Below are 23708 nucleotides of genomic sequence, written 5' to 3'. Positions count from 1 at the left end.
TCACATAAAATTTCCAGATCCAGTCTGACGCCTGGGGATGATTCTAAGGTAAGGAATCTGTGGCTAGAAGTCTCTATAACATTATAAAGATCATCAGCACAGAGTGGCAACTATTAACAAGCCACACAATGCACAAGACACTCAAACTTTACCTTGTACAGTACAGTAATTTGTAGAGTGCAATGGTTACTCCAAACGGAGTATCCCCGCACTAGCATTCCACACAGAAAGGTGGCTACAACAGACTTTAAAAGGTTAGCGTATTAAGGTTGTGTAAAGAACCAGGTTTTTAACTTCTTTCTCAAAAATTTTTAGACCATTCCTGCCTAAAATCTACTGGCATTGTGTGCCACAGTTTAGTGGCAAGACAGCTGAAAGAACGCCCTTCTAAACGCGCTCTAGCTATCATAGTAACTGCTGTCAAGGCGGCATCAGAGGACCTCAGGCAGCGATTAGGCTGGTATGGTTGAATCAAGGAGTATAAATAACAGGCCCCTTGAGTTCAAAATTCTATGGCATAAGCATCTCAAAGCCGGCCCTCTGACACCAAAATCCCACAACCGCTCTAGAAGGAGGCTGTCATTCAGGATTGTTTTGGGAAAGACATACAGATCTTGTGTATTTCGTAAAAAAAAAAATTAGGTAACTTGATTACATGTTACTTGTCTCAAACATTTAATATCTTCATGCAATATTTGTCCTTTACCACCTGAGCAGCAGCAATTTCACAGTGATTGCTGTGAGACAACTTACCGTAATCTCTTCACGATGCCCATGTCTTTCAGGCTCTTTATATCCAAGAGGGGCATCAAAATCCACCTGTGTAGAAAAGATAACACAACTTATTTGCATCTTGGGAAATTGACAGTAACTAAGCCAGTCGATGATAAACTTACCAATTAAATAGCATTGTGTAACAAGGAAGCTCATTTATTTTGCTGAAACTCAGAATGCAAGTAGATAAGTGCAAGAAAACTGATGAGATCGAATCATCTCTATAAAACCATACACGAAGCACAGCTACGACATTAACTAGTCATGAGGTACTTGCTTTCTGGCCGCAACATGTCACATAGCTTATTCATTAGGTCTTCGCTTGCGAGACTCTATTGTTGCCGCTTTCTGTACCGAAGGGAAGACAGGAAGTGGCACGCGCGGACAGGAGATGTGCACTCAGTATGCGTGCACATCGTCTGTCCCCGGAGGCTGGCAGCGCGCGCAGCGCGCTTTCAGTTTCCCTCCCTACCGTCGGCTCCACGGAGCCAGCTTGTTTTCTACAACCCGGTGTCAAACTGCAGTGAGCTGAGAAAGATCAAAGGGACAGCTTCCCTTCCCGGGGCTCGCATATTTCAACAGCCAGCCTAGCAACCACCGCACACAAGACAAAAAAACATACATTCAGCAATTACGTTGTTCCGCCATCTCTACTTTGACAGAAAAGATACTATCTCCATCGGGTTCCCACTCCCAGCGCAACAGTATCGGGTTAAACAGACAGCCCCAATGTATGTAAAATCAGGAATTCCTGAGTGTCACTCGCGCCTGACCTGCCCTGTACACTCAATTCAATTGCTGCTCACGTTGGAACACTTCAGAAAGTGAGTATTTCGAGGTATCCATCACAGCTTTCAAAACGTGACAGAAAACCTGCCCGGCTTCGAGTGCTGCACAGTTCCTGGAAACCATATATTCAAGAATATTACATATTGTCGCTCTGAAAGGCGTGTTCTCAGAGCAGACTGAAAGATTAAAGGTTTTTGTGGCAGGACCCAATGGTAATAATGCCCATGGGCTGAAGAGAACGTCAGGCAAAGGGAGCTAAAACACTCTATACACACAGGATGTGCATCAAACATTAACTACGCAGCGTTTTTTTTAGCAGTTTTTATATAGAGGACAGTCAGCCCAAGGGCATTGTGGCGCTTTACATGAGCACTAGTTACATTGCACTAAATGATATGATTATTACTATTTTTTTATGGAAGGGATATTTTGTATTTTCTCCAGAATCACAGGCAGGGCTGGACCGGAAACCCAAAGCAGCCCTGGCATTTTTGTAACACTGCTGCAAAACCAGGCCCCAGTAACGAACAAGCATTTACAATGCAATAGGTCTCGCATAGGTGAGAGTTTGAGCTATTGGCATTGCAAATAACAATGCCTTTTATTTTTGTTTTCTTTTTAGAAACATAAATAAAAGGCATTGTAATTTACAATGCCAATAGAATAAACTTGCGTCACTGCGACACCCAAGTGTCTAGGCTAGCTTGAATCCAGTGGCAAAGTGAGCAAGGGACCCACGTCTGGGCATACCCTGCCAACTTAGGGTGAACAAAGCAAAACCAAAACAGATGTTGGATGGAGTGTTGAACAATGCAAGCACTCACCCCCAGTCAACTGGTCTGGGTTTAATCCCTCACCATTCTTTAGCTCACTCCGCAACCCCAGTTCAGACATGACCATATGCAAATCAGTCTGACCCTGTGCCTCATGGGAACAGTCCAGCCCGAACTGCCAAGCCATGTCTTCCCTGGACCGGAAACAAGCATCCTGGGACCCGTTTCTGGTTAATCAGCCATCATCAGCCAGGCTAGCTTGAATCCAGTGGCAAAGTGAGCAATGGACCCACGTCTGGGCATACCCTGCCAACTTAGGGCGAACAAAGCAAAACCAAAAGGGATGATGGACGGAGTGTTGAACTGGGGTGGCGGAGTGAGCTAAAGAATGATGACGGATTAAACCCAGATCAGTTGATTGGGGGTAAGTGCTTGCATTGTTCAACACATCATCCCCTTTGGTTTTGCTTTTTGTAATAACTCCAGCGCTGGCAACAGTGTGGGCTTATTGAGACTAGGTTATTGAGATTCTTGTTCATAATGGGCCACCCTGAATATTGTGTCTAGTTCTCAATGCTACTTGTGGAGTACCGCTTTAAGAGGTCACATCTGGTGGACTGTGACCCTTTTTTGGGTGTTGTATATTGTTCAGAAAGGTAAATCTGAGTATAGTGTTGTGTACTTTATGTCCCATCTCAAGCAACTGTATCTAGCTCTCAATGCCCCACCTGGAGTATTGTTACTGCATTTAGAGGTCAGCTCCGGCATACTGTGCCCCAGTCAAAGAGCCTGGTTATTTCCTGGAGCTCGCCTCTGGTGTGTTGTCTCATGTTCTTGGGAAGACCTCTGGCGTACTGTGCCCAGGTGTGGAAGCCTCACCTGGAGTATTATATCCAGGCGACACCAGCTGCACCACTGATATTAGTGGGGGCAAGGAGATGGACTGGAGATATAGACATATGTGATAGGGTTACTGCCAAATGTGATGCCACCTTGCAGAATAAGCAGTTTGTTTTTTTATTTGGGGGGGGGGGGGGGCATTTTGGTATTGTTTGTAATAGTCTGTGCACAGAAACATGCTGGCCTCCAATGTATCCGCAATGTTACTTTTAGTGCCCAAAGAGAAGAGGGATCATCTTACACCAGGTGCTGGCTTTGGGGACTGGAAAACAGCTTTGCCACTTAAGCTGCTGTTACGAAAAGTTAGGACTGCTGCGTCTCAAATCATCCAACCCCCTGAAGGACACCAATCAAAATGCACTTGTCAAAAACGAGGTATCTGGCAGAGCAACCAGTGAAATCCCCTGTAGACAATAGACACTGGAATATGGAAAACAAACAGGCAGGGTTCTGTTGAGGTGATGAGGATGAGGTTGAGAGGGAGGAAGTGCAGCAGCCCTCCTTCCTCCTCTGGCAGCCTTCAGCAGATGGAATGAAGCGGCTCCTGCAAGTTTGGATACTGGCTCCCATTCAAACATGGCTGCATAGTCTTGTGGTTGATTGGTGGGAGGATAAGATTGGTCATATGGGGCTCCCATACCTCTGATGCTGGCAGCAGAACCAAGGAAAGAATTTCACATACAAAGTCAAACTTTCCTATCAGAATCTGAAAGATTCTAAAGCAGTTTGTACCAGCAGCACAGTACACCAGAGGGGGCATTAATTGTTTAATTTAGTCTGGTGTGATCCAACACCGACTGAAGCTGCTGACGCTCTGCCCCATGCTGCTTAAAGTTGCCACAATGAACTGTTGAATGCAAAACAGGGAAATTCTCTGCGCTATAAAACAAATTATTCATGCAGGCACCCTAATTCTGGGCTAGTTTCAGAAACGGTGGTTGGATATTTGGTCTATTTTGTTCGCAGGTCCAAATCGCAGGTTGAATTTGCATATAACTCGAGACTCCTGGCTTGCAGCTCAGGCTTGAGTACTGGGCAGGCAGTCTTAGGCAGTGTACAAAAGCACTACTTAATCCTTGCCTGAAAGCGCTCAGCCTGCTGTGTCCAGTAGTGTAGGTTAGTATAACAGACATCCTGGTGCTGGCATTAGTCCTTGGGATACTACTCAACCTGAAGGCAAGTAGTGGAGGAAGTGCTGTTAGAGGGTGGCAGTGTACTGCTTACACTAAAAAGGACGAAGTGCAGTACCTGTACAGACATGGAGTTGAGGCAGTACTGCTAAGGATGGGATGGGACTGAAGACAGTACAGGTAGATCTGTGGAGGAGAGTGATGGTAGAGGCAGGAATGGCAGAGGCAGAGTGGAAGCAATAATGTTATGGGCCAGGTCTGGAGCTAGCTCTGTACAGTACTTGGAGTAGTGGTATCTGTGGGGGCAGGAAATGGAGGAAAACTTGTGCAGGCAGAGAGAAGAAGCAGAACTACTACATGGAGACTTGAAAAATCCTTCCAGGAGTCTCAAAGGTCAAGTAAAACTTACGTTCATGTCGCACTCGATGATGGATACGGCTTTGTCAGGCTTAGTCTCCATAACACGCAGCTCATAGATCTGCAACAAAAGCATAAAACACAGACAAATGTATCTAAGGTGCCAGGATTCACAGTAGAAGGAAAGTAGAAGCAGGGATATGGGGCATCAGAGGGGCCAGCTCAACACTTAGGACCCCGGAGTTATTCCAAAGAAAGATTGCAGCATAGCTTAGCAAAAACTTAGGGATTAGAAAACAAAGTATCAGCTGAGCCTTAGCTAACCACAGGGGCCAGAAGAAGGAAGTGAGCATGACAGAGGCTCAGGAAGATTTAGAGGTCAGGAAAGGAATAGATAGGTAAAGCCCCAGGGACTGGAAAAAGGAGAGTGGGGACAGGACCTCAAGATAACCCATAGGACAGCAAAAGGAAAGGAGCAGCAGGGTCTCAGGAAAGTGCAAAATGAAGGTACCAGTGGAGTGTCAAAAATCCTCAGTGATTACAAAAAGGAAAGCAGTTATAAAGCTTGCAAACACCACAGGGGCTGGAAGAGAAAGGGAAAATCAGAGTACTGGTTAAACTTCGGGATAATATAAAAAGCAGCAGCAGAGCCAAAGAAAACCCTCAAGAACAAGGAAAAAAGAGAAACAATCAGTATAAGAGATTCAAAGCCTAAGATGGCCGTAAACGCTTGACTAATAAGTACCACTGGTAATAACTAGTGCATTCTATTCCTTCATATTTAACTTACTTGTCCCTTCATCTACAATGAAAACAGTCTGAGGTGTGCCCCAAAAAAAAGATAACTACTCTGGATGGAAATATAAGCAAACCAGGCATGTTCAGCCTTGTTGGGCTTTATCTGTACAACTTGAAACTGTCGAGCACAATGAGGTTTGAACCCACATCTAGACAGCTCCCCATCCGGGACAGTATACTACAAGATTCTGTTGCTCCCAAACATTTGAACAGAAAAGATGTCTTATTACCTATGACTTGACAACGCTTTACCCAACATGTACTCAGTACCACCAGCAATGGATAATTAATAGAGTTTTTCCAGCTTGACCACAACTTGCTTAAAAGCACCCCATCATTCACCAAACACAAAAAAATGACCTTGTACAATTGCAAAGCAAACTCTTCTGGCTTCTTTTTGGCATTATTTGCAATGTTTGGTAGTATGTTCCTCTGCTTTCTCGGGCGTCCTTTGATTTAAAATGTGCTGTGCATCTTTTTTCATGTAAAGTTCTCAAGTTCTCCAGTGTCATGCACAAAGCGTTTATGAATGCCGCTGGAAACGCTGTTCCTCTGAGCTCCGTTTTATTGTGCGTGGAGGCTGCGCCCTTGCTGCTGGAAGCAACTATCATTAACGCATTTCTCTTGGAGGCGCTACTGAACTGTGCTGTACCCTATACTTTTGTGCAGCGCTTTGAAGCATCACTGCTCGCGTTTCCCGCTGCGCGGGAAACACTCGCACCTATTTGCTGCTCGGCGGACTGTGATCTACAACAGACTTCAGGAACCACAAAGCATCTGGCCCTGGAGCACCGCCCTGACACGCCCCCCTCACCTGGCGATAATTGAGCAGTAGGCGCGCTGGAACAAGGTGAATGCCGCTGGAAACGCTGTTCCTCTGAGCTCCGTTTTATTGTGCGTGGAGGCTGCGCCCTTGCTGCTGGAAGCAACTATCATTAACGCATTTCTCTTGGAGGCGCTACTGAACTGTGCTGTACCCTATACTTTTGTGCAGCGCTTTGAAGCATCACTGCTCGCGTTTCCCGCTGCGCGGGAAACACTCGCACCTATTTGCTGCTCGGCGGACTGTGATCTACAACAGACTTCAGGAACCACAAAGCATCTGGCCCTGGAGCACCGCCCTGACACGCCCCCCTCACCTGGCGATAATTAAGCAGTAGGAACGCGCATCGCGGGACGCGCGCGGGCGACGCCGGGCAAAGGGCGGGCCCTCTGTGGCCCTCAGTGGCCGAGGTAGGCCGGGCTGGGCCCTGGTATTTTTTCACCTTCCTGCATAAATCCTTGTCGGTGTTCACTGCAATACATATTTGAATGAAAACACGCGGATTGATTTTTCTGACTGTAATTCGTTATTCGCTATTGTGCAATTATTTGCTTCTCCCGGTGGATCTCTATTTATATTTTTTAATTGGTTTGTGTTTCTATCCGGGACTATCTAGCCTGTTTAAGGTCTAGTGTACTCACTAGCATTATGACAACAAAGAAACTACGCTCTGGGAAAGTTTTAGGGGAAAAAGTATGTTCAACATCTGAACCCATTCTACTGCGGAAAAAGTCTGCAACTAGTGCATTATTGAAAGGCCAGATGCAGTTGGAACATATTTGGGAAAAATCTGTGAATACACCCTCAAAAGACCGAACATTCTTAGATGTTGACTCATTACCACAACCGCAATCGCAATCTAGTGTGGAAATGGATTGTAACACTGATTTATTGACTGAAATAATTACGTCTCCTCAGCCTCAAATAAATGAAGTAAAAATCCTAACTCATCATCATAGTAATATCAATGAAAGTGAAAAGGCGGAGAAAGACGTGGCTGATGTTTCTATTTCTACTAGTATTGATTTTGATCTTTGTGGCCGGTATATGGACAAGAATCTCTTGACCCAGGTTGGGGACAATAAAACTCCGATTAGAGCAACTCCTTCAGGAATGCTGTTATATAGCAGCACTCCTTCAATTAAATCTAAAGATAATTTATCTACACATAGTGAGTTGAACTCTCCTCAATTTAATCTATCGGGGATTTGCTCTTTTGTCCCATCTAGCTATCCAAACAATGAGAAACCAATTTCTGAGTCCTTGATAGCTCTCGAACAAATTGTGTCCTCTATACTGCTTCTACTTGGCAAATTTGCTGTGAATTCTGATTGTATTTTGTCTTCTGTGACTGAGATATTGAAAGAAATGTTGGCTAAAAAAGCTGCGAATGTAACAATCCCTCCTACTGAACCTGTTGCCCAAAATGTGGTAGACTGTATTAATCATTTGGAGGCTAATACCCCTTTGAGAATGTCTGTAAAGGCAGACATTCATAAGCCTCTTAAAAGCCCTATTTTATCTTCTCTTGAACTGAGTAACGATTTAAAACTTAATGTCAAGGAAGATAGTGTGGTAGAGATAGTACAAACGGTTGAAAATGAACTTTTCCCCATCTTTACTCATGAAAAAAAGGGCCCAGAAGGCTTGCTATTAGGGACTAAAATCACAAAAACAAAACTAAAAGGGAAAAATAGAAAGTTGCTACGCAAATATAAGAAAAAAAGGCCAAGGCAAATTATTTTTCAAAAACATATAATATCTGAAGTACAAGATGAATCGGGCAATAGGGATAATTCACTGCTGAATTTTTCTATTAAAGAGGCAGTGGAGGATTCAGCTAATAATGTATTGGAGGATACCTCCGCTGTGGGTTATACAAACGAGGTAATCCCATGTCCCATGTTAAATGCGCCTGAACCTCTAGCATTGACGGTTGAAGTTACGGGAAATTCCCCGTTAGTGGCAAAAGTATTAAATCCAACGGCACCTATTTTTCGCCCCCAGCCAGATATAGCTAGAGGTTTAAAGATTCAGCCCGTAAAAAGCGATATGACATTTGTGGACACATTGATATTAGACTTTTTTCCATTGTTTGATCAGGATGTAAAAATGAATAGGTCTTGGCTGCTTAATTGCTTTAAAGAGATCGATAGTCTAAAACTAATTTTATCAAATGATATTGATTTAGTTTTACCGATAAGATCGGTTATTGGGCAACGAACAAGGGTAACATTCTATTCAAAAATAATTACTAATCTTGTTCTTCAACAGGCAGAATTTTTCCAATGTAGAGGAATTGACGTGTTACCTTGCTATAATAATGCTTTACGTATTTCCTCTAGAGATAGTATTACAAAGCCAGTTTTTGCACAGGATGAATATCTAACCTGTAACAAAGATCTAAAAATCTGGGTCTCTAGAGGTAAACGAATGGTATCTCAGGTTCTCCCATTACCTGATAACACAGATATTCCTTTAACAGAAGACAATCAGAGGTGGAATTGGTTACCCGGGGTTTTATCTACCAATACTGCGAGTAACCCACGACTCTTTCAACATCTTTAACAATAATTTAAAAATTGTCTCTTGGAATGTAGCTGGTCTGTATAACTGCCCCGAGAAATTTGACTTTTTATCCTCTTTAAATGCAGATGTAATATGTCTCCAGGAGACATGGTGTATAAATCTCCCCTATCTAGGGAAAGATTACTTTGTCTTGGAGGCTCCTGCAAAACCTTCTAAAAAAGGCCATGCAAAAGGTGGAATTGCTTGTCTTTTATCCACCTCGTTACAATGGCAATTTACGCATTACTCAGACTCTAGCAATCTTTTTCACTCTATAACTATTTGTAACCTAGATGTAGTGGGTTCCCGGTCCTCATTTGTTATTTTAAATGTATACATTCCTCCTGAGGAAATTTTTAATTCAGTACTAAAGCGAATGTTCTCCTATGTTAAACATCTACTGGAGGTTGAACACCCCCCCTATATACTGTTGGTTGGTGATTTAAACAGCAAACTATCCAACTTTACTTTAGACATGTTCAGAAATAAATTTAAGGAAGAAGCATATAATATTCCCCAAGTGCTTTGGCCTACCAGAATAAAAACTAATAAAAGAGGTAAGATCCTCTTGGAGGAACTTAGCCTTGTAGAAGGCCTCATTATTAATGGTAGAATGCCCTCAGATACTCCTGCTAATTATACCCATGGATCATTCAGGGGTGAGTCTATTTTGGACTACGCCATTACGGACTATGATACGTTCTCCTTTATTAAAGATATGGTGATCTCTCACTCTCCTTTGAGCGATCATAAACTAATTAATCTAACTATCTCATTAATCCCCTCTGAAGCTAATTCCTGGTCCCTAAAGAATAGAGATCTTTCCATTGATCGAAAGTCAGGTAGATGTTTTTGGGGCTCTACAACTATGAAGGATGTACAAAACCTCCTTGCCCAAACCTTACTAGAACTTGATCAGTGGGAGGGTATTGAATTTTTACAACTCGAAAAATTCATTAAAAAAGTTACTGGATTAGCCAAGAAAAAGGGAAATCCCAAAAGATTTCATTTTTCTCCTAGTTCTTTACTCTTATTGAATAGGGAGATAAATGACTTTATCAGGAAACAATATCTTAACAGATCTGCGGAAAATGAGCGCCAGTTAGCATTATTAAAACGTAGGAGAGTGAGATTGAGAGCTAAGTTAAAAAGAGAAAAAGAAGACTCTCTTTGGATCAGATTAAGAGAGGCTTTAACCTATAATAAATCTAGAGAATTTTGGTCCATAATAAGAAAAGGCTGTGGTTCCATAGTAACTCCTAGTCCAATATCTATTGCTGAAAACGTTTGGACTCTATTTGTGACTACATTATATGCTCCGAATGGTATTATGGAGGGTATATGTAATACTGGTCCTAATAGTGAACAAAAAATAATACTCCCTACTGAAAAAACCATAGCCTCCGTGATAATGAGTATGCGATCTACCGGAGCTATGGGCCCAGATGAACTCCCCATGTCAATAATTAAGCAGGATATCACTTCTTGGAGTAGGATTCTTCTTCCATTATTTCAGGCTTGCTTTTTTTCAAGAACTGTCCCCGATTCTTGGAGGGGAAGTATATTAATTCCGATATTTAAAAAGGGCGATCGTGTGATGCCTTCTAACTATCGTCTAATAGCTTTATTAGATGCAATAGGGAAAATTTTCGCTAAATGCCTTTTATTGTTAATTGTGGAATGGGCAGAAACTAACATGATTTTACCAAAGGAACAAACAGGTTTCCGTGAAGAGCATGGAACGTTAGATAACTTGACATTATTGCAGGTGATTACTGACAAATATGTATGTGTCCGTGGTGGTGGCGTATACGCCGCATTTATTGACTTCTCCACGGCGTTTGACAAAGTGGACCGTCCAACGCTGTGGAGAAAGCTGGCCGCGTTGGGGATGCCAGGATACCTACTCGAATTGGTTAGGTCCCTGCATACGAACACATGGTGTATGGTGCTACAAGGAGGAGAAAGGGGTCTTACCTCTCCCATCCCCTCCCAGAATGGGCTTAAACAAGGGTGTATATTGGCGCCCATATTGTTTTCTCTATATATGGCCGACCTACCATCCTCTATTTCTGCATGTGAGGGATTCGCTCCGATAATTGGAGGGTCTGCTATATCTATTTTAATGTATGCAGACGATATTCTTGTTTTAGATTTGACCCCGAAGGGTTTATCTAATCGTCTGCTTGCACTGAACCAATTTGCTGTAGCACATCATATGAAAATTAACACATCAAAAAGTAAAATCATGTGTATTTTTGGTAAGAGAAAATGTAGGTCAGGAGGTTATAAGTGGTTTATTGGAGGACAAAAACTCGACGTGGTTAAAACGTATACCTTTTAGGGAAAATAATATCAGCGAATCTTAGTGAGAAGCCCCACATCGAACATAACTCTCGTAAAGCGTTGGCCCATGGTATGGGGTTATGTTCGTTATATAATGCCACTGGGAAGAGACATTTCTCACTCTTTTTGGAGGTTTTTAGAGCTAAAGTCCCAGCTACTCTACTATATGGAATCGAATTAGTAGAGTTGAAACATTGGGGATTTCTTCAAAAAACGGAAGGAAAGGTACTGCGGAAAATTTCATCCTTGAATAATGCATGTTCTACTTCTTCATGTAGGTTGGAATTCGGACTTCGAAGTTGTTGGACACAGGGGCTGGTCGCACTTGTAAGATGGGTAGCCTGTCTGGCTAGAGGTAAACCTGGTACCCTAAGAGAACTCATTAAAAAGGAACTATTGGGCAATTTTAATGATTTCTCTTCTTTAGTAAAAAACTTTAGGAAAGCAGCAGCCCTGTTAGAGTTGGATGAGAGTTCCTTATTTTTACTCTCTCCTCTAGAACTAAAAGCTAAATTAAAAAGTGCATCTTGGGAATTATGTTATAAGTTGGACACCCTTGCCCAACCCAGATTAGAGGAACGGGAATTCCTTCTAAAAACATATATCCCCAAGCAGACCCAACAATATCTAATCTGGAATATTCCCCATGGAGTTCGTAGACTATGGTACCTCTTACGACATGATCTGCTCCCTCTTAATTCACTCCTAGCAAAGTGGTATGGGGGATCCCCATTATGTAATTTTTGTAATAACGCTGTACAAGATCGTAACCACGTCTTGTTTATATGTCCTGTATTACGCTCTTTGCGCCATAAATGGTTAAAACCTATTTGTTTACAATTGGGAATTGTAAATGTTAAATTGTTCATACATGCACTTTACTGCCCTCCAAATGAACTTTTCTGTTTCAGAATTTTTAAATTTTTTAAAGGGTTCTTAAATATTTATTAATGACGACAGGGTGATGTTGATGATTGCTTTTCTTACTGATAACTGTTGTGTTTTCTTCTTGTTGTATGTTGTTATTTTTATTATTTTCACTGTTTAATGGTGTGTCTAATTTTATGTGGCCCTCATTGAGAGCCAAAACATAATAAACTTTTTGACTTTGACTTTTGCACAAAGCGTTTATGTAGTCTTTGAAGGCGTGGCATTCAGCAAGACCTACAGATTTTACTAAAACGATATAATATACATGTGTGAGGGCTTTCAGCCAGCCCTCTTCATCAATTGGTCTGTTGTAGTGTCATTCACACATGTCTTTCACCCACTACAGCATATAGCATGAGGCAGCGGGTTGGTCCACTTCAGCTATCAACTAACTTCATTGAGAATGTTGGCAATCTGCTCTTTTAATTGGAGCACATCCACATATGGTGTCAGACAAACTACTATAATGATTGGCAGACAATGTCAGACCTACTGGCTTTGCAAAAGCTTGTTTTTTCCCTTGTGGTTTTGATTTCTCATTACAAGTACAGGTCTTTAAGTAGCAGAATGAAACCAACAGGACGGGATGCATTATTCACACCTGACCTAGGAAAGCTTGATATTTCTGTATTCCATGAGTGTGCTGTCCCTGCCTCCCCTCCCCTGAAATCACTGAATCAGCATCCCTACCTTCTCATTGTAGTTAATTGCGATCACATCTCCCTTGGTCAGACAGGCAAAGTTCCGTAAGGCGTTTTCCAATCTTAGGGCAGAGTCAAGATGAAAGACACTCTGGTTTTGACAACTTGCATCCAACAAGACATGCACCCGCTGGAATGATCACCGACCGCGGTCGTTGACCAGAACATGGGTGGACAGTGAACACTACCCCTTCCCTCCAAATAAAGAGGTCCCAGACCATTGCGAAAAGGATACACTGCTTTGGGGTTAGTGATGTCCAAGAAATCTGGGCTCTGTGGCTGAAATTTTGAGTATGTGGCCACTTGAAGATTAACACTGTCCACCTGCACCAAACCGCCTTCTTCTAAGAGTAAGTTCTGCATCATCTGAAGAAACAAAGGGTGTGATTTAAAGATAGACATTGGCATCTGTAAGCATAAAGCAATTACTGAAAAGAATACCTGTCCCTTCAGTATCCAAGGCAAGACTTAGTTTCCTTGAAGACATTTATTGCCCATGTTTGGCTTCATTACCTGGCCTGAAACACCAACTGAATCCAATTGAAGCTTGGCTCACTCTGTGAATCTTTTATACTGACCAACAAGTGCTACAATTCGCCACAGGTGTCACATGCTTATCTAGCACAGGTGCTCAAAATGATGGGACTTGTGCACCTTCAACTAGTACATCAGTGGTTCTGTGGTTTCTAGTATCCTGTCCTTAGAAGACATTGTAGTGCCTTCCTTTGAAACACAGACACACATTATACTGGCAGAAAAGCAAGACAAATCCCAGTGGATGGTTCTTTCTCAGGGATTGGCTTAATTTCTGCACATTCATGCCTGCCATGTGTCTGTCTCAGAATTTTTAGGGGAATATAGTAATTTATTTTGAAACAAAGTATCCTTCTGGACAAAACTCTATGCACTAACTACCCTTTCTTCACAGAACATCTGGATGTTGCTCTTGCGCTGCACTAAAAGAAATGTTTTAGTTCGGGGTTCCTTGCTAAAAGGAAAATTACTTTATACCTGAAGTTGTTCACCCAGTTGTGCACTTACCCAATGCGGGAGGTAACAGATGCCCTCATCAGCCACAAACTCGAGCACGCCACAGTGTGTCGTTCTGTCTGAATTCTTATTGGTCAACTTGAACAACATAGGGTAGGTTATGTTAAGTCGACCTGGAGGAGAACAAAATGCAGTGATATCATTGAAGGTAGCACAATAAATAGAAAAGACTCCTGATAGATGGCCTGGAGAAATGTACATACGGGCTGGTGACACTGATCTGCAGCAAGCTACAGAACTCCCTGAACAAAATCTCCCCTTCCCACCAAACTTATGATTTCTATCCTCCTCCCCAAACCATTGTACCATCTTCTGCTTGTTCTTTTGCTATTTCCCATGTCCTTGTCACTTTCCTTTTCCATTTGTGTCTATTCTTCCTTGGTCAGCTGCGCGGCAGTGGTGCTGAAAAAAGACTAGGTCTATGTTGGAGGAAGGAAGGGTGGACCCGAGGTAGGTTGTGCCGTATAGAAATGCTTGTGGATGGAATGGGACTCAAGAGATTGGGAAAACCCTAGCCAAAGGAGCTAGTTCTACAAATGCATCAACTATACATATTTCTGTCATACGTTACTTTTTTAATTGTAGTTAATTGGGGGTCACTGAAGACTGTACTTATTGATGGATTTTCTCACATTAAAAAGAGACTTGAACCCATGTAGGACACCCGTTTGATGTCGCGATTATGCCAACAGAACCCTAGGATGTTCGATGGATGGCAAGGGTAGTGCCACCTGGCTTCACTTTTAAGTGATTGGTTGTCCATGCTTTATACACACTGCACATCCTCCTCTCATAACACAGCCAATGTCTGTCTCCCAGTTCCGTCTGACAATCCATAAAAAAATCTCAGAGCGTGCAAGGGAAGTGATTTAATGGGAACCAAATTCTGTAATGAGGAGTTCAAGGGCAAGTGCTAAATCCAATCAGGAACCCTAGTTTAGGGTAATGAGAATCATTGCCATGGGTATGAAATATCTATATAAGAAGGAAAATCAGGCTGTAGGAAGACCGGTGCTGTTTAGGCTGATCAACAAACGACACATGTCCACACAGTCACCCTACAATTTTCCCAGGAGTGCTATACACAAGCAAAATATAAAACAGGCACGAAATGGAATTAAAATACAACTTTGTTTACACCCCAAATATATGGTTATGGGTAAAGACAGACTCTACTAACGCGGTTGACCACTTGGTGATATCCTGCTGAGGACTGGCAGAAAATTCCCAGCAGCCACTAGAGACTGAATAGCCAAATCTAGCCCATAAATAAAGCAAGCAGAAACAGTAAAAAGCTTTTCCTAGGGTGCCAGCTAGTAAGTGTTCACACAAAACTAGGCTTTTAAACTCAACTTCTAATGGGTTTTAGTTGCATATACTTACTGAGCTGATCCAAGGCGGACGGTGGCATAATTACTACAGAAAAAAAAGAAAAGACAACATTAAGTAACTAGCAAACATCACGCGCTATATCCTGCACTGGGTCTGTGGAGAGTACTGAACCCAGCTCTTCATTACTATTACAAATGTCAACAAATCATATCAAGGAGAACAGATAACCTTGCTCCCGGACCAAGCGACCCGCTAAACTGACACAAGTGCAGGACTTTGTGTAGATGCCACAGAATTCGATGAATATCAAATCCAGCAACACATAAAAAAACAAACAGGGCCCACAAGCCCTCACATCCTAAATTACTCTTTGGACAGGGATGGAACTTTTCTTGTTTGAAGTGGAACCTGAGCCTCATTGGATGCAGTTTGTAAAGAAAAAATATATTAAAACTGCTAATCAACATTTCGCCATTCGATCAAAGGAGAGACAATGGTATTGGCCAAATCACTGGCAGGTATTTTATTTTTTAAATCAATCGTTTTTATTAACCTTTTAAAGCAGATCTGTACATATTTTCTCATCACTGTCATATTTACATTGGTTCAGATCTTACATGGCATAAACATACCTATTACTGGCAGACATTTTGTTGAGCCCTGCAGAAATGCTGAATTGACCCTGCTGACATTTGAAATTGAGACGCTTCGGGTACTCAGAGATCTCAGTATCAGGTGTGCTAACCTACTGTTCTATCGCACGACTGACCTGATCTTACTGTAAGGTATAACTGGGTGCCCACCATTTTTACGGTTCTTGGAACACATGTACTGCACATGAGAGGTAAGGCCAGCCCAGCCTGATGCCTTGAGCCAGGGACAGGTTAAGGTTAAGGTTCCAGGAGTGTAGAAAGGCTCCTTGGAAAGTAGGTAACGAGTGTGGAGGGTTGGTCCCACATATCTTCTCTACTAATGTATAAAACTGATTGAGATATAAATATATCTCAATCAGACTTGAGGCTCTGGCTAGGCATAAGTCAATCAGTCACACGTCAACCACATCCAAAACCTAACCCTTTCCCAATACTATGGGCTAGTTAAGCTCTTGAGATTAGTTTATGATCATACAATAAGAGACAATAAAAATCAATCAATAAATGCATATTCATCATAATTGTGGGACCCCAAGATACTCTGTGCCAAAGCAAATCTCTCAGCCTCAGCACCTGCTCACTGTCAGGAGTCAGAGGCAATACAAAAATGTCCACTTTGCCCAGTCAGTCCCAAGTGTGTCCCACTATAAAAGGTGTTTCCCCTGCATTCAATAAAAATGTACTCATCCCTTCATTGGTCAGGTTTGATTTTTGTATGGGCAAAGTTACCACGTAGGGTCCAGCAGGAGGAGCAATCAAATCTCCTACACCATATCGATGCCAGCTTACCATGTAAACACATTACATGTGCAGCTCATTACATGCACTAATGTTTGTGCACTCTTAAAGAAGGCTGGATGCATTATAGAAGATCCTTCACACTTTAGTAGAAATAAATCTGTTGCTAGCTAATTTATCTACTGTGACTCATTCAGTAAAAGAAGGTTGACAGATGAGACAATACTTATTTGATTCTGGGTGAATCTGGAATTATTTGAACCACTTTTACAATCCATTTTTCTATAACGGCAATTCCTTATAGTTGCTGATATCTATTTAAGCTCTTCACAACCACTAGTTATCTCAGTGTACTGCTCATAGCCCAGTAGTGAGACTAGTGGTGCACTGGGATAAACAAGTAAGTCAGAAGGGTCAGCCATCCCCCTTCCCACCCTTTTTTCTCTCTCCCTACCTCTGCCACTGTGTAACAGAGAATCCTTCACTAAACACACAGTACACTGAGCAGAAATGCAGGAAAAATGAGCCGAACCCTGAAATAATTTCTATATTCAATTGGAAAACGTCCCACTAAGCATAACATTTCATATATATGTAAAGAAGTTAAAAATCGTGCATAAATTATATATACACACATATATATATACACACACACACCAATATGTGTGTGTATGATATATATATATATGATAGATAGATATACAAATATGTAGATAGATATATATACACATATATAAACACCCCCCCCCCCCCCCAAGGAAATGATTTACATGCTACAACAAGACCTGAATTGTCCTTTGATGCTAAGATAACAGGCCTTCATAATCCAAATAAATGTCCTCTAAAAAGGCTGAATACACACTGCTGGCAATCGAACCTGCATAGTGTACACAAATCTTTGCAACTAGTGCTCAACTCACTAAATTACAAATATTTTAAATGTAATCGGCATGTTGATTGTTCATTGCTGATTTGTAGACAGCTACATTAAATTGGAATGTGCATGAAGATCCCCCTTCCTACATTTTAAAAGTCTCTACATTAAGTATCTTGTGATAATGAGTACGTTTGTAACTATAGCGTGTTTCGGCTTGTAGCACTCCAATTATCACCGCATAGATCCCAAATTTGAGCTGTGTGGTTTCAATATTTTACCAACTCTTTCCCTGTCTTCGGTTATCGCAAGGTAACAAACGAGGAGTAAAACAAACATAGGGCCTGATTTAGAGTTCACCGGATGGGTTACTCCATCCCACACGTGATGGATATCTTGTCAACTGTATTACAACTGCCATTGTATATAATGCCTGGGGCGTAGCTTGGTCAGAAAGATTGGGGAGGGGGGAGCTTCAGATTTCGCAACAATCAGGCTGGCATTTCTTGTTAAAATACAACAAGCAAGGTGCATGAGAGTGAATTATGGTGCAGTGGAAAGGGAGAGGAATGCAAATTGATAGGAGTACTAGGCGAGAGGAACACAGTATTTTGTAAAATAATCAACATTTTAAGGACTTTCAAAACAGATCAGAGAGAGTGTGTTTGTGTTTTTGTCAGTGTGCATGCAAAACTCCCAGCGGAAATCCGACAGGCACATCACCATACCTATCCGCTCTGGCCTGGATAGTTTCATTCCTATCCAATCGATCGCAAACTGTCTCCTTAGGCCCCTTTCTTTCTGGCAAAAGACCCACCACCTCAGGTGTGCCCCAGGGATCAATACTGAGCCCTCTCTTCTTTAATATATATATGGCTCCCCTTCTTACGTTGATTGAATCCCATGGGATCCTCGTGACTTCTTACGCTGACGACACTCAGCTTGTCGTCACTATTGACAAAAGACACCCTGACGCTGCCCTTAGATTTCAAAATTGCCTCTCCCAAGTTTTTTCCTGGCTTAACCTGAATCATCTTAAATGTAACAGTGCCAAAACTGAAATAATACCCCTAGGCAAAGGCATCCTCTTCTCCCCTAAAGACTGGTGGCCTCATAACTCCGAAGCACCCCCGAGTGCGGTCACCTCAGCCCGCAATCTTGGAGTCCAATTTGACTCGTCCCTTAGCTTCGACGAGCATGTGCGCATTACTGCGGGGCGCTGTTTCAGCCTGATCAGGCAGCTAAAGAAATTTTTTGACTTTCTGCCCATCTCAGCCAGGAAATCAGTAGCGGTGGCTCTTATTCTCTCCCGGCTGGATTATTGTAATGGCCTCCTAGCAGGCATAAAGAAATCTTCCCTTAAGAAATTGCAAAGTGTTCAACACGCAGCGGCCAGGCTTGTTCTGAAACTCCCCCGCAGGTCCTCGGCCTCTGCAGCCCTTAACACTCTTCATTGGCTGCCCCTCCATAAGAGAATTCTTTTTAAGCTCCTTGTCACGGTGTTCAAATCTACCAGGAATACCGGCCCATCTTACCTGACCAAGCGCTTTCTGCGCTACATTCCAACTCGTTGCCTGAGGTCCTCAGGAGCTAATTTAATTACTGTACCCAGAATTAAACTAAAAACTAAAGGTGGAAAAACTTTTGCTTTTTTGGCTGCCAAGGCATGGAATTGTCTCCCCCCAACCTTAGGCATGCCCCCTCAGAAAGCCTTTTTAGGAAACTCCTGAAGACCTGGATCTTCTCTCAGTCTGACTCATCGGTCCTCGCAGCTATCTGATCCTTGTTCTCCATTGCTGGTTCTCTGTGGGCTCAGCGCCAAGATGCTCCTTCCGGAGCGATAGTCGCGCTATACAAATTTTAATAAATATCAAAAATATCAAATAAGCACCTGTACCCAACTAGTCATCAGAAAATAAACTTATTAGGGGGTTGTAACACCCCAAACAAACCCCTAAAGCTAAGCCCCTGTTTAATGCACTTGTAATATGGCAGATGGATATCCATTACGTTTGCGATGGAGTAACCCTACTGCTGAACTCTAAATCAGGACCATTGTCCCATCTTGAGCAGTCTTCATGCAAGCAGTCGAAGCATACAAATGACAACACTTGAAGCACATACTCTTCCCTCCTTTCTCCACGTCTGAGCGGTCATTTGGGCCTGCCAACATGGACACCGAGTAGCAGCGGTACGTGGTCGAGAAGCGGTTCTGGAAGACCCGCGGGATCGGGTGGTCAAACATGTTGAAGGAAAACTAGAAAAGAAAAGGGGGACAACAAGTTAGTCATCACTAAACGTATTCAACTCTGGCACGATGATCACTGCCAAATAATACCACCACTTGTAACTGTTCTAACAGAGACAAGGACAAGGAAAATCAGACTGGGTGAAGTGTTGGATAAGGTTCAATCGTATGCATATAGCTTGTAGGCGTGAAAGCAAATTCCCCAAAAAGACAATTCTTTACCCTATGGGAAAGCTCCAATAACTCGTGGTGCTCAATCAGACAACAAGTGAGATTGGTGGTGTACTACCTTTTTTGGACAATTCTGAGCAGCTGTCAGTACCAGCCTTCCCGTGCCACCTCATCAGCACTGGGCTGAACAAGATCTGGAGTGATACCAGTCTATAGCATTAGATGGACTGGGAGAGTCGGTTCAGCACAGGGTTGAAGGGCTGTGCCACTCCAGACATCTACCCAGTCAAGTTGGACAGGGCTGGAAAAGGACTGATAGACATCCTGTTCAGCACCGGGCCATGCGAGGATATTGCAGCACTTATGCTGCTATAGCCAGAGGAGTGGTGTCAGCTGGTTTCGGCAAACAAGGACATAAATAGAGCTGGCATGAGGCATGCATCATGTCAGACATATGCAACTTGACAGGTCAGGCCATGGACACTCACTTTGAAGCAACAAGTGCAAGACCCACGGTACCTGCAGCCAAATATGAGACAATGGATGAGATTGGCAGACCACAAGGGTCAGCTAAAGATGTAACGAGACGGAACAACCATTTACAGGGCCTGAATATGTGTTCTTGTTAAATTCCAGCCATGCGCAAACCCTTATTTACGCCTGGGTTAGAATTACGATTTGTTTGTTATTTAACGCATCCGATAATTGTCAGATGTTTATATAAAGCAAACTTTGTTAAATTTCAACAGGTCAAACCTGCCAAAGTTTAATGCTGGAAAACCATACTATATTTACTGTTATGCTGGTTTGGTGCATTAAACAAATACCTAAATTGTCATGTTATTCCTCAACAACTTGCATAGATGGTATTTATCGCACTTGATAAATAACGTATTCCATGGTATCGCCATCATGTGCGATAAATACAGCCTATATTCATAATCAATCCCTTAGAGCCAGAGTTCAGAGAGCGTCTTGTGCTATAGGGAAATCAGAAGTTTGGGTGACAGACTAACACTCAATACGATCTCCGCACTACATGTAATCCTAAAAACCTGCTCTCGCTCAAGCCCTCCATACACAGTCCAATCCATAGTGCTTTCTAAAATAAAGTCCAATTCCTTTTAAGGCAGTCTTGAACTTATAGCAAGGCTAATCTCAAACACTAAAAGCACAGATCACTTATCACCTACTGTAAGGGAACAGACTTTTTGTGGGTTTACCCCCCACTTTTCCCGCATTTTGACAATTAGATACTGGAGTAATGGCTCTGAAATACCCCAAGTCCTGCTAAACAGGACTCCATGCATGCACTCTGATTCTTAAATAGATGCATATTTAATTGGCTTGTCCCCAATTGGAATAGCCCAACTTACTCGTAAGTCTCTAGTATATGGTACCAGGTGCACCCAGGGACTGTAGTTTGAGTTGTGTCATGTACTGAAGCACTAGTTCTGCCACCACAAGTACGACAAGATAAAACATAGTTCCCAGTCTGCCATGCAGAATGGAAGGGCAGTTTTGAACTACTAACTTGGCTTTGCCATTTAAAGATAATGGCAAATCCCCAAACCTCCCTTTTTAATATAAGTAAGCCCCCCCTTTCCCAAGGAAGACCTAAGGAGGGGTGCTGTATGTTAAAAAGTTAAACCTGTCCCAGCAGTAACAATCCTGCATTGTCGTTTTTCTAGTGGAAAGGCTAGAAGCACAATTAGCAAGTACTGAGTTACAGCCTAACACCTCAGTCCTGCTAACCTCTGAATGAGACCAGTAAAGTTGGTACTGTAAGCTAACAAAAGAATCAGTGCATTAAAGTTGATTTAATTGGTTACATCTAATTTAATATCACTGGTGGGCAAAATGCAACTTTAGAAGTTGCCACTTTAGTTGCCCACGGTTTCCAGTGCCTGTTTACTGTTGGACTCTGAATCTGTCCTGCAAACAGTCGTCTGCACTCCTTGGATGACCTGCTAATGACTCCCAGGAAAGAATACAATAGAGGCCTGCTCTGGATGGTGTCACATCCCTCCTGCAGGAAGCCACAAGGCTGTTGGACCAAATGGCGAGCTACAAGGCAGAAGCTGCATTTGAAGGGCAAATGGGGAACACTTGGAAGAGGGGCTGCCCCACTGTTCAGGCAGATAAGCTGGCACTAGGGACAGCAGAGAGAAACCAGTTGCCAAACCGGTGTTCATGGGGCATGTAGCCATCTTGGTAGCCACACCTCCGGGCAGGGCACAAGTCCTAAAAAAGAAGTGGGGGGACGCTCCAGGTTAGGTGGTGTCACCGGAAGTGACGTCACAAAAGGAAGCTGGCAGGACTAATTACTTTTCTGCCGGCCGCCCTGCGAAGGTGTCCGAGTCTACAGCAGTGCATGACACCTCTTCAGTTTCCTGCCTGTGCCCCAGCCCGCCCCCCCCCCTGGAATTGTTACTGTCGCCTGGTAACATTAGCACTTGGGAGCAAGTCCAGTTTTTGGGCAGGGGGGGCGGCGTCCACCTGGAAAAACACAGTAAAATAAGTGGGGGTACGCCGTCCACCCGCGTGGTACCCCGACTCGAGCCCTGCCTCCGGGTTGGCTAAGGAGCTGCACAGGCCGGAGAGGAGTTCTGCCATATTGGAAGTGGGCAGAATGGTTGCATCCTGGGAGCTATACACATATTACAAAGCAATATAATGTGACCCTCTTGTCTAGAATGGTTGCATCCTGGGAGCTATATACATATTACAAAGCAATATAATGTGACCCTCTTGTCTAGAATGGTTGCATCCTGGGAGCTATATACATATTACAAAGCAATATAATGTGGCCCTCTTGTCTATGTCTGGGTCCACGAATGTCTCTATTTCAGGACCACAAATATCCCTACTTCGGATCCCATGCGCCCCACTTTTTCTGCCTAATTGCTCTCTTATTTGGCCCCCAAGTGATCCTTCCCACACTGCGCCCCTTGGATAACTCTCCATGTCTTCCATTTGGCCCATTCACGTCTTCCCCTTGATACCAAAAAGCGTGCCCCCTGTACTAGTCCCACCCCTCAAGCGCCCCCTCCACAGGTCCCTCCTTGTGGACCCATATTTCATGTCTATATTATCAAACGTGCCATCAGATGCCCCCGGTTTAAGTCACAGATCCCTAAGTTAGGTCGAAGCACAGAATCTCCCCACATGAAAGACTTACCATGGTGCCGGGTGGAGAGGGGGGCTCTAGAACTACTAAGGGTCTTCTCTCTTCCCCAGGACGCTTCTGTCTGCCCTTTGCAGTGATGATAATAATAATAACAACCAAACTGTGCCGAGTGTCAGAGCCGGCGCCATGGAAACAGAAGATGGACCAGCAAGGCCAGCCCTGTCAGGCAGCGTCCATTTCCTTTCTTCCGGCAGCCACCTTGGACGACAGCTTGATTCACTGCAATCAAACCTCGCCCTGCACCCAGACCTCTATATTAATCACACAAAAAACACTAACTTAATAAAAATATCCCAATTCACATTCTCAAGTTCGCAAAGAGATATTGGTGTACTTAACTATAATATAGCAACAAGGAACAGATATCTCCACGTCTCTTACTACACAATGCAAAAGATTCACGGTCTTACTATTCTTATAATTAAAAAAGTCAAAGTTACTTTAATAATCATCAATGCATAATTTCTTAACTTACTACATGACTTTCAATACGGCGTCAACGTTACCCAGTGGAATTAAATGTATCCAGTCCTCTTTCTATGCAAAGTGGCACAGTGAGAGTG

At 43.0% G+C, this 23708-nt stretch overlaps 1 protein-coding gene across 1 annotated transcript in view; it reads right to left on the bottom strand.

Annotated features, from left to right (window-relative positions):
• UFD1 (ubiquitin recognition factor in ER associated degradation 1) overlaps nucleotides 1–23279 on the bottom strand; it is a 40384-nt gene extending 17105 nt beyond the window's left edge. The window contains exons 1-8 of the mRNA XM_078667953.1: nucleotides 23137–23279; nucleotides 19661–19793; nucleotides 15323–15355; nucleotides 13931–14052; nucleotides 13125–13255; nucleotides 12879–12951; nucleotides 4776–4844; nucleotides 754–819 (exon numbers count right to left, since the gene is read on the bottom strand). Of these exons, the coding sequence (XP_078524079.1) occupies nucleotides 754–819; nucleotides 4776–4844; nucleotides 12879–12951; nucleotides 13125–13255; nucleotides 13931–14052; nucleotides 15323–15355; nucleotides 19661–19793; nucleotides 23137–23139 (630 nt within the window). The 5' untranslated portion in view covers nucleotides 23140–23279. The remainder of the gene's footprint in view (nucleotides 1–753; nucleotides 820–4775; nucleotides 4845–12878; nucleotides 12952–13124; nucleotides 13256–13930; nucleotides 14053–15322; nucleotides 15356–19660; nucleotides 19794–23136) is intronic.
• Between the last annotated feature and the right edge of the window lie 429 nt (nucleotides 23280–23708).

Source organism: Lissotriton helveticus, chromosome 11 (assembly GCF_964261635.1).
Source record: "Lissotriton helveticus chromosome 11, aLisHel1.1, whole genome shotgun sequence".
Classification (NCBI taxonomy): Eukaryota; Metazoa; Chordata; class Amphibia; order Caudata; family Salamandridae; genus Lissotriton; species Lissotriton helveticus.
Note: the sequence above shows the minus strand (reverse complement) of the source record. Positions and strands in the feature narration are given on the sequence as shown.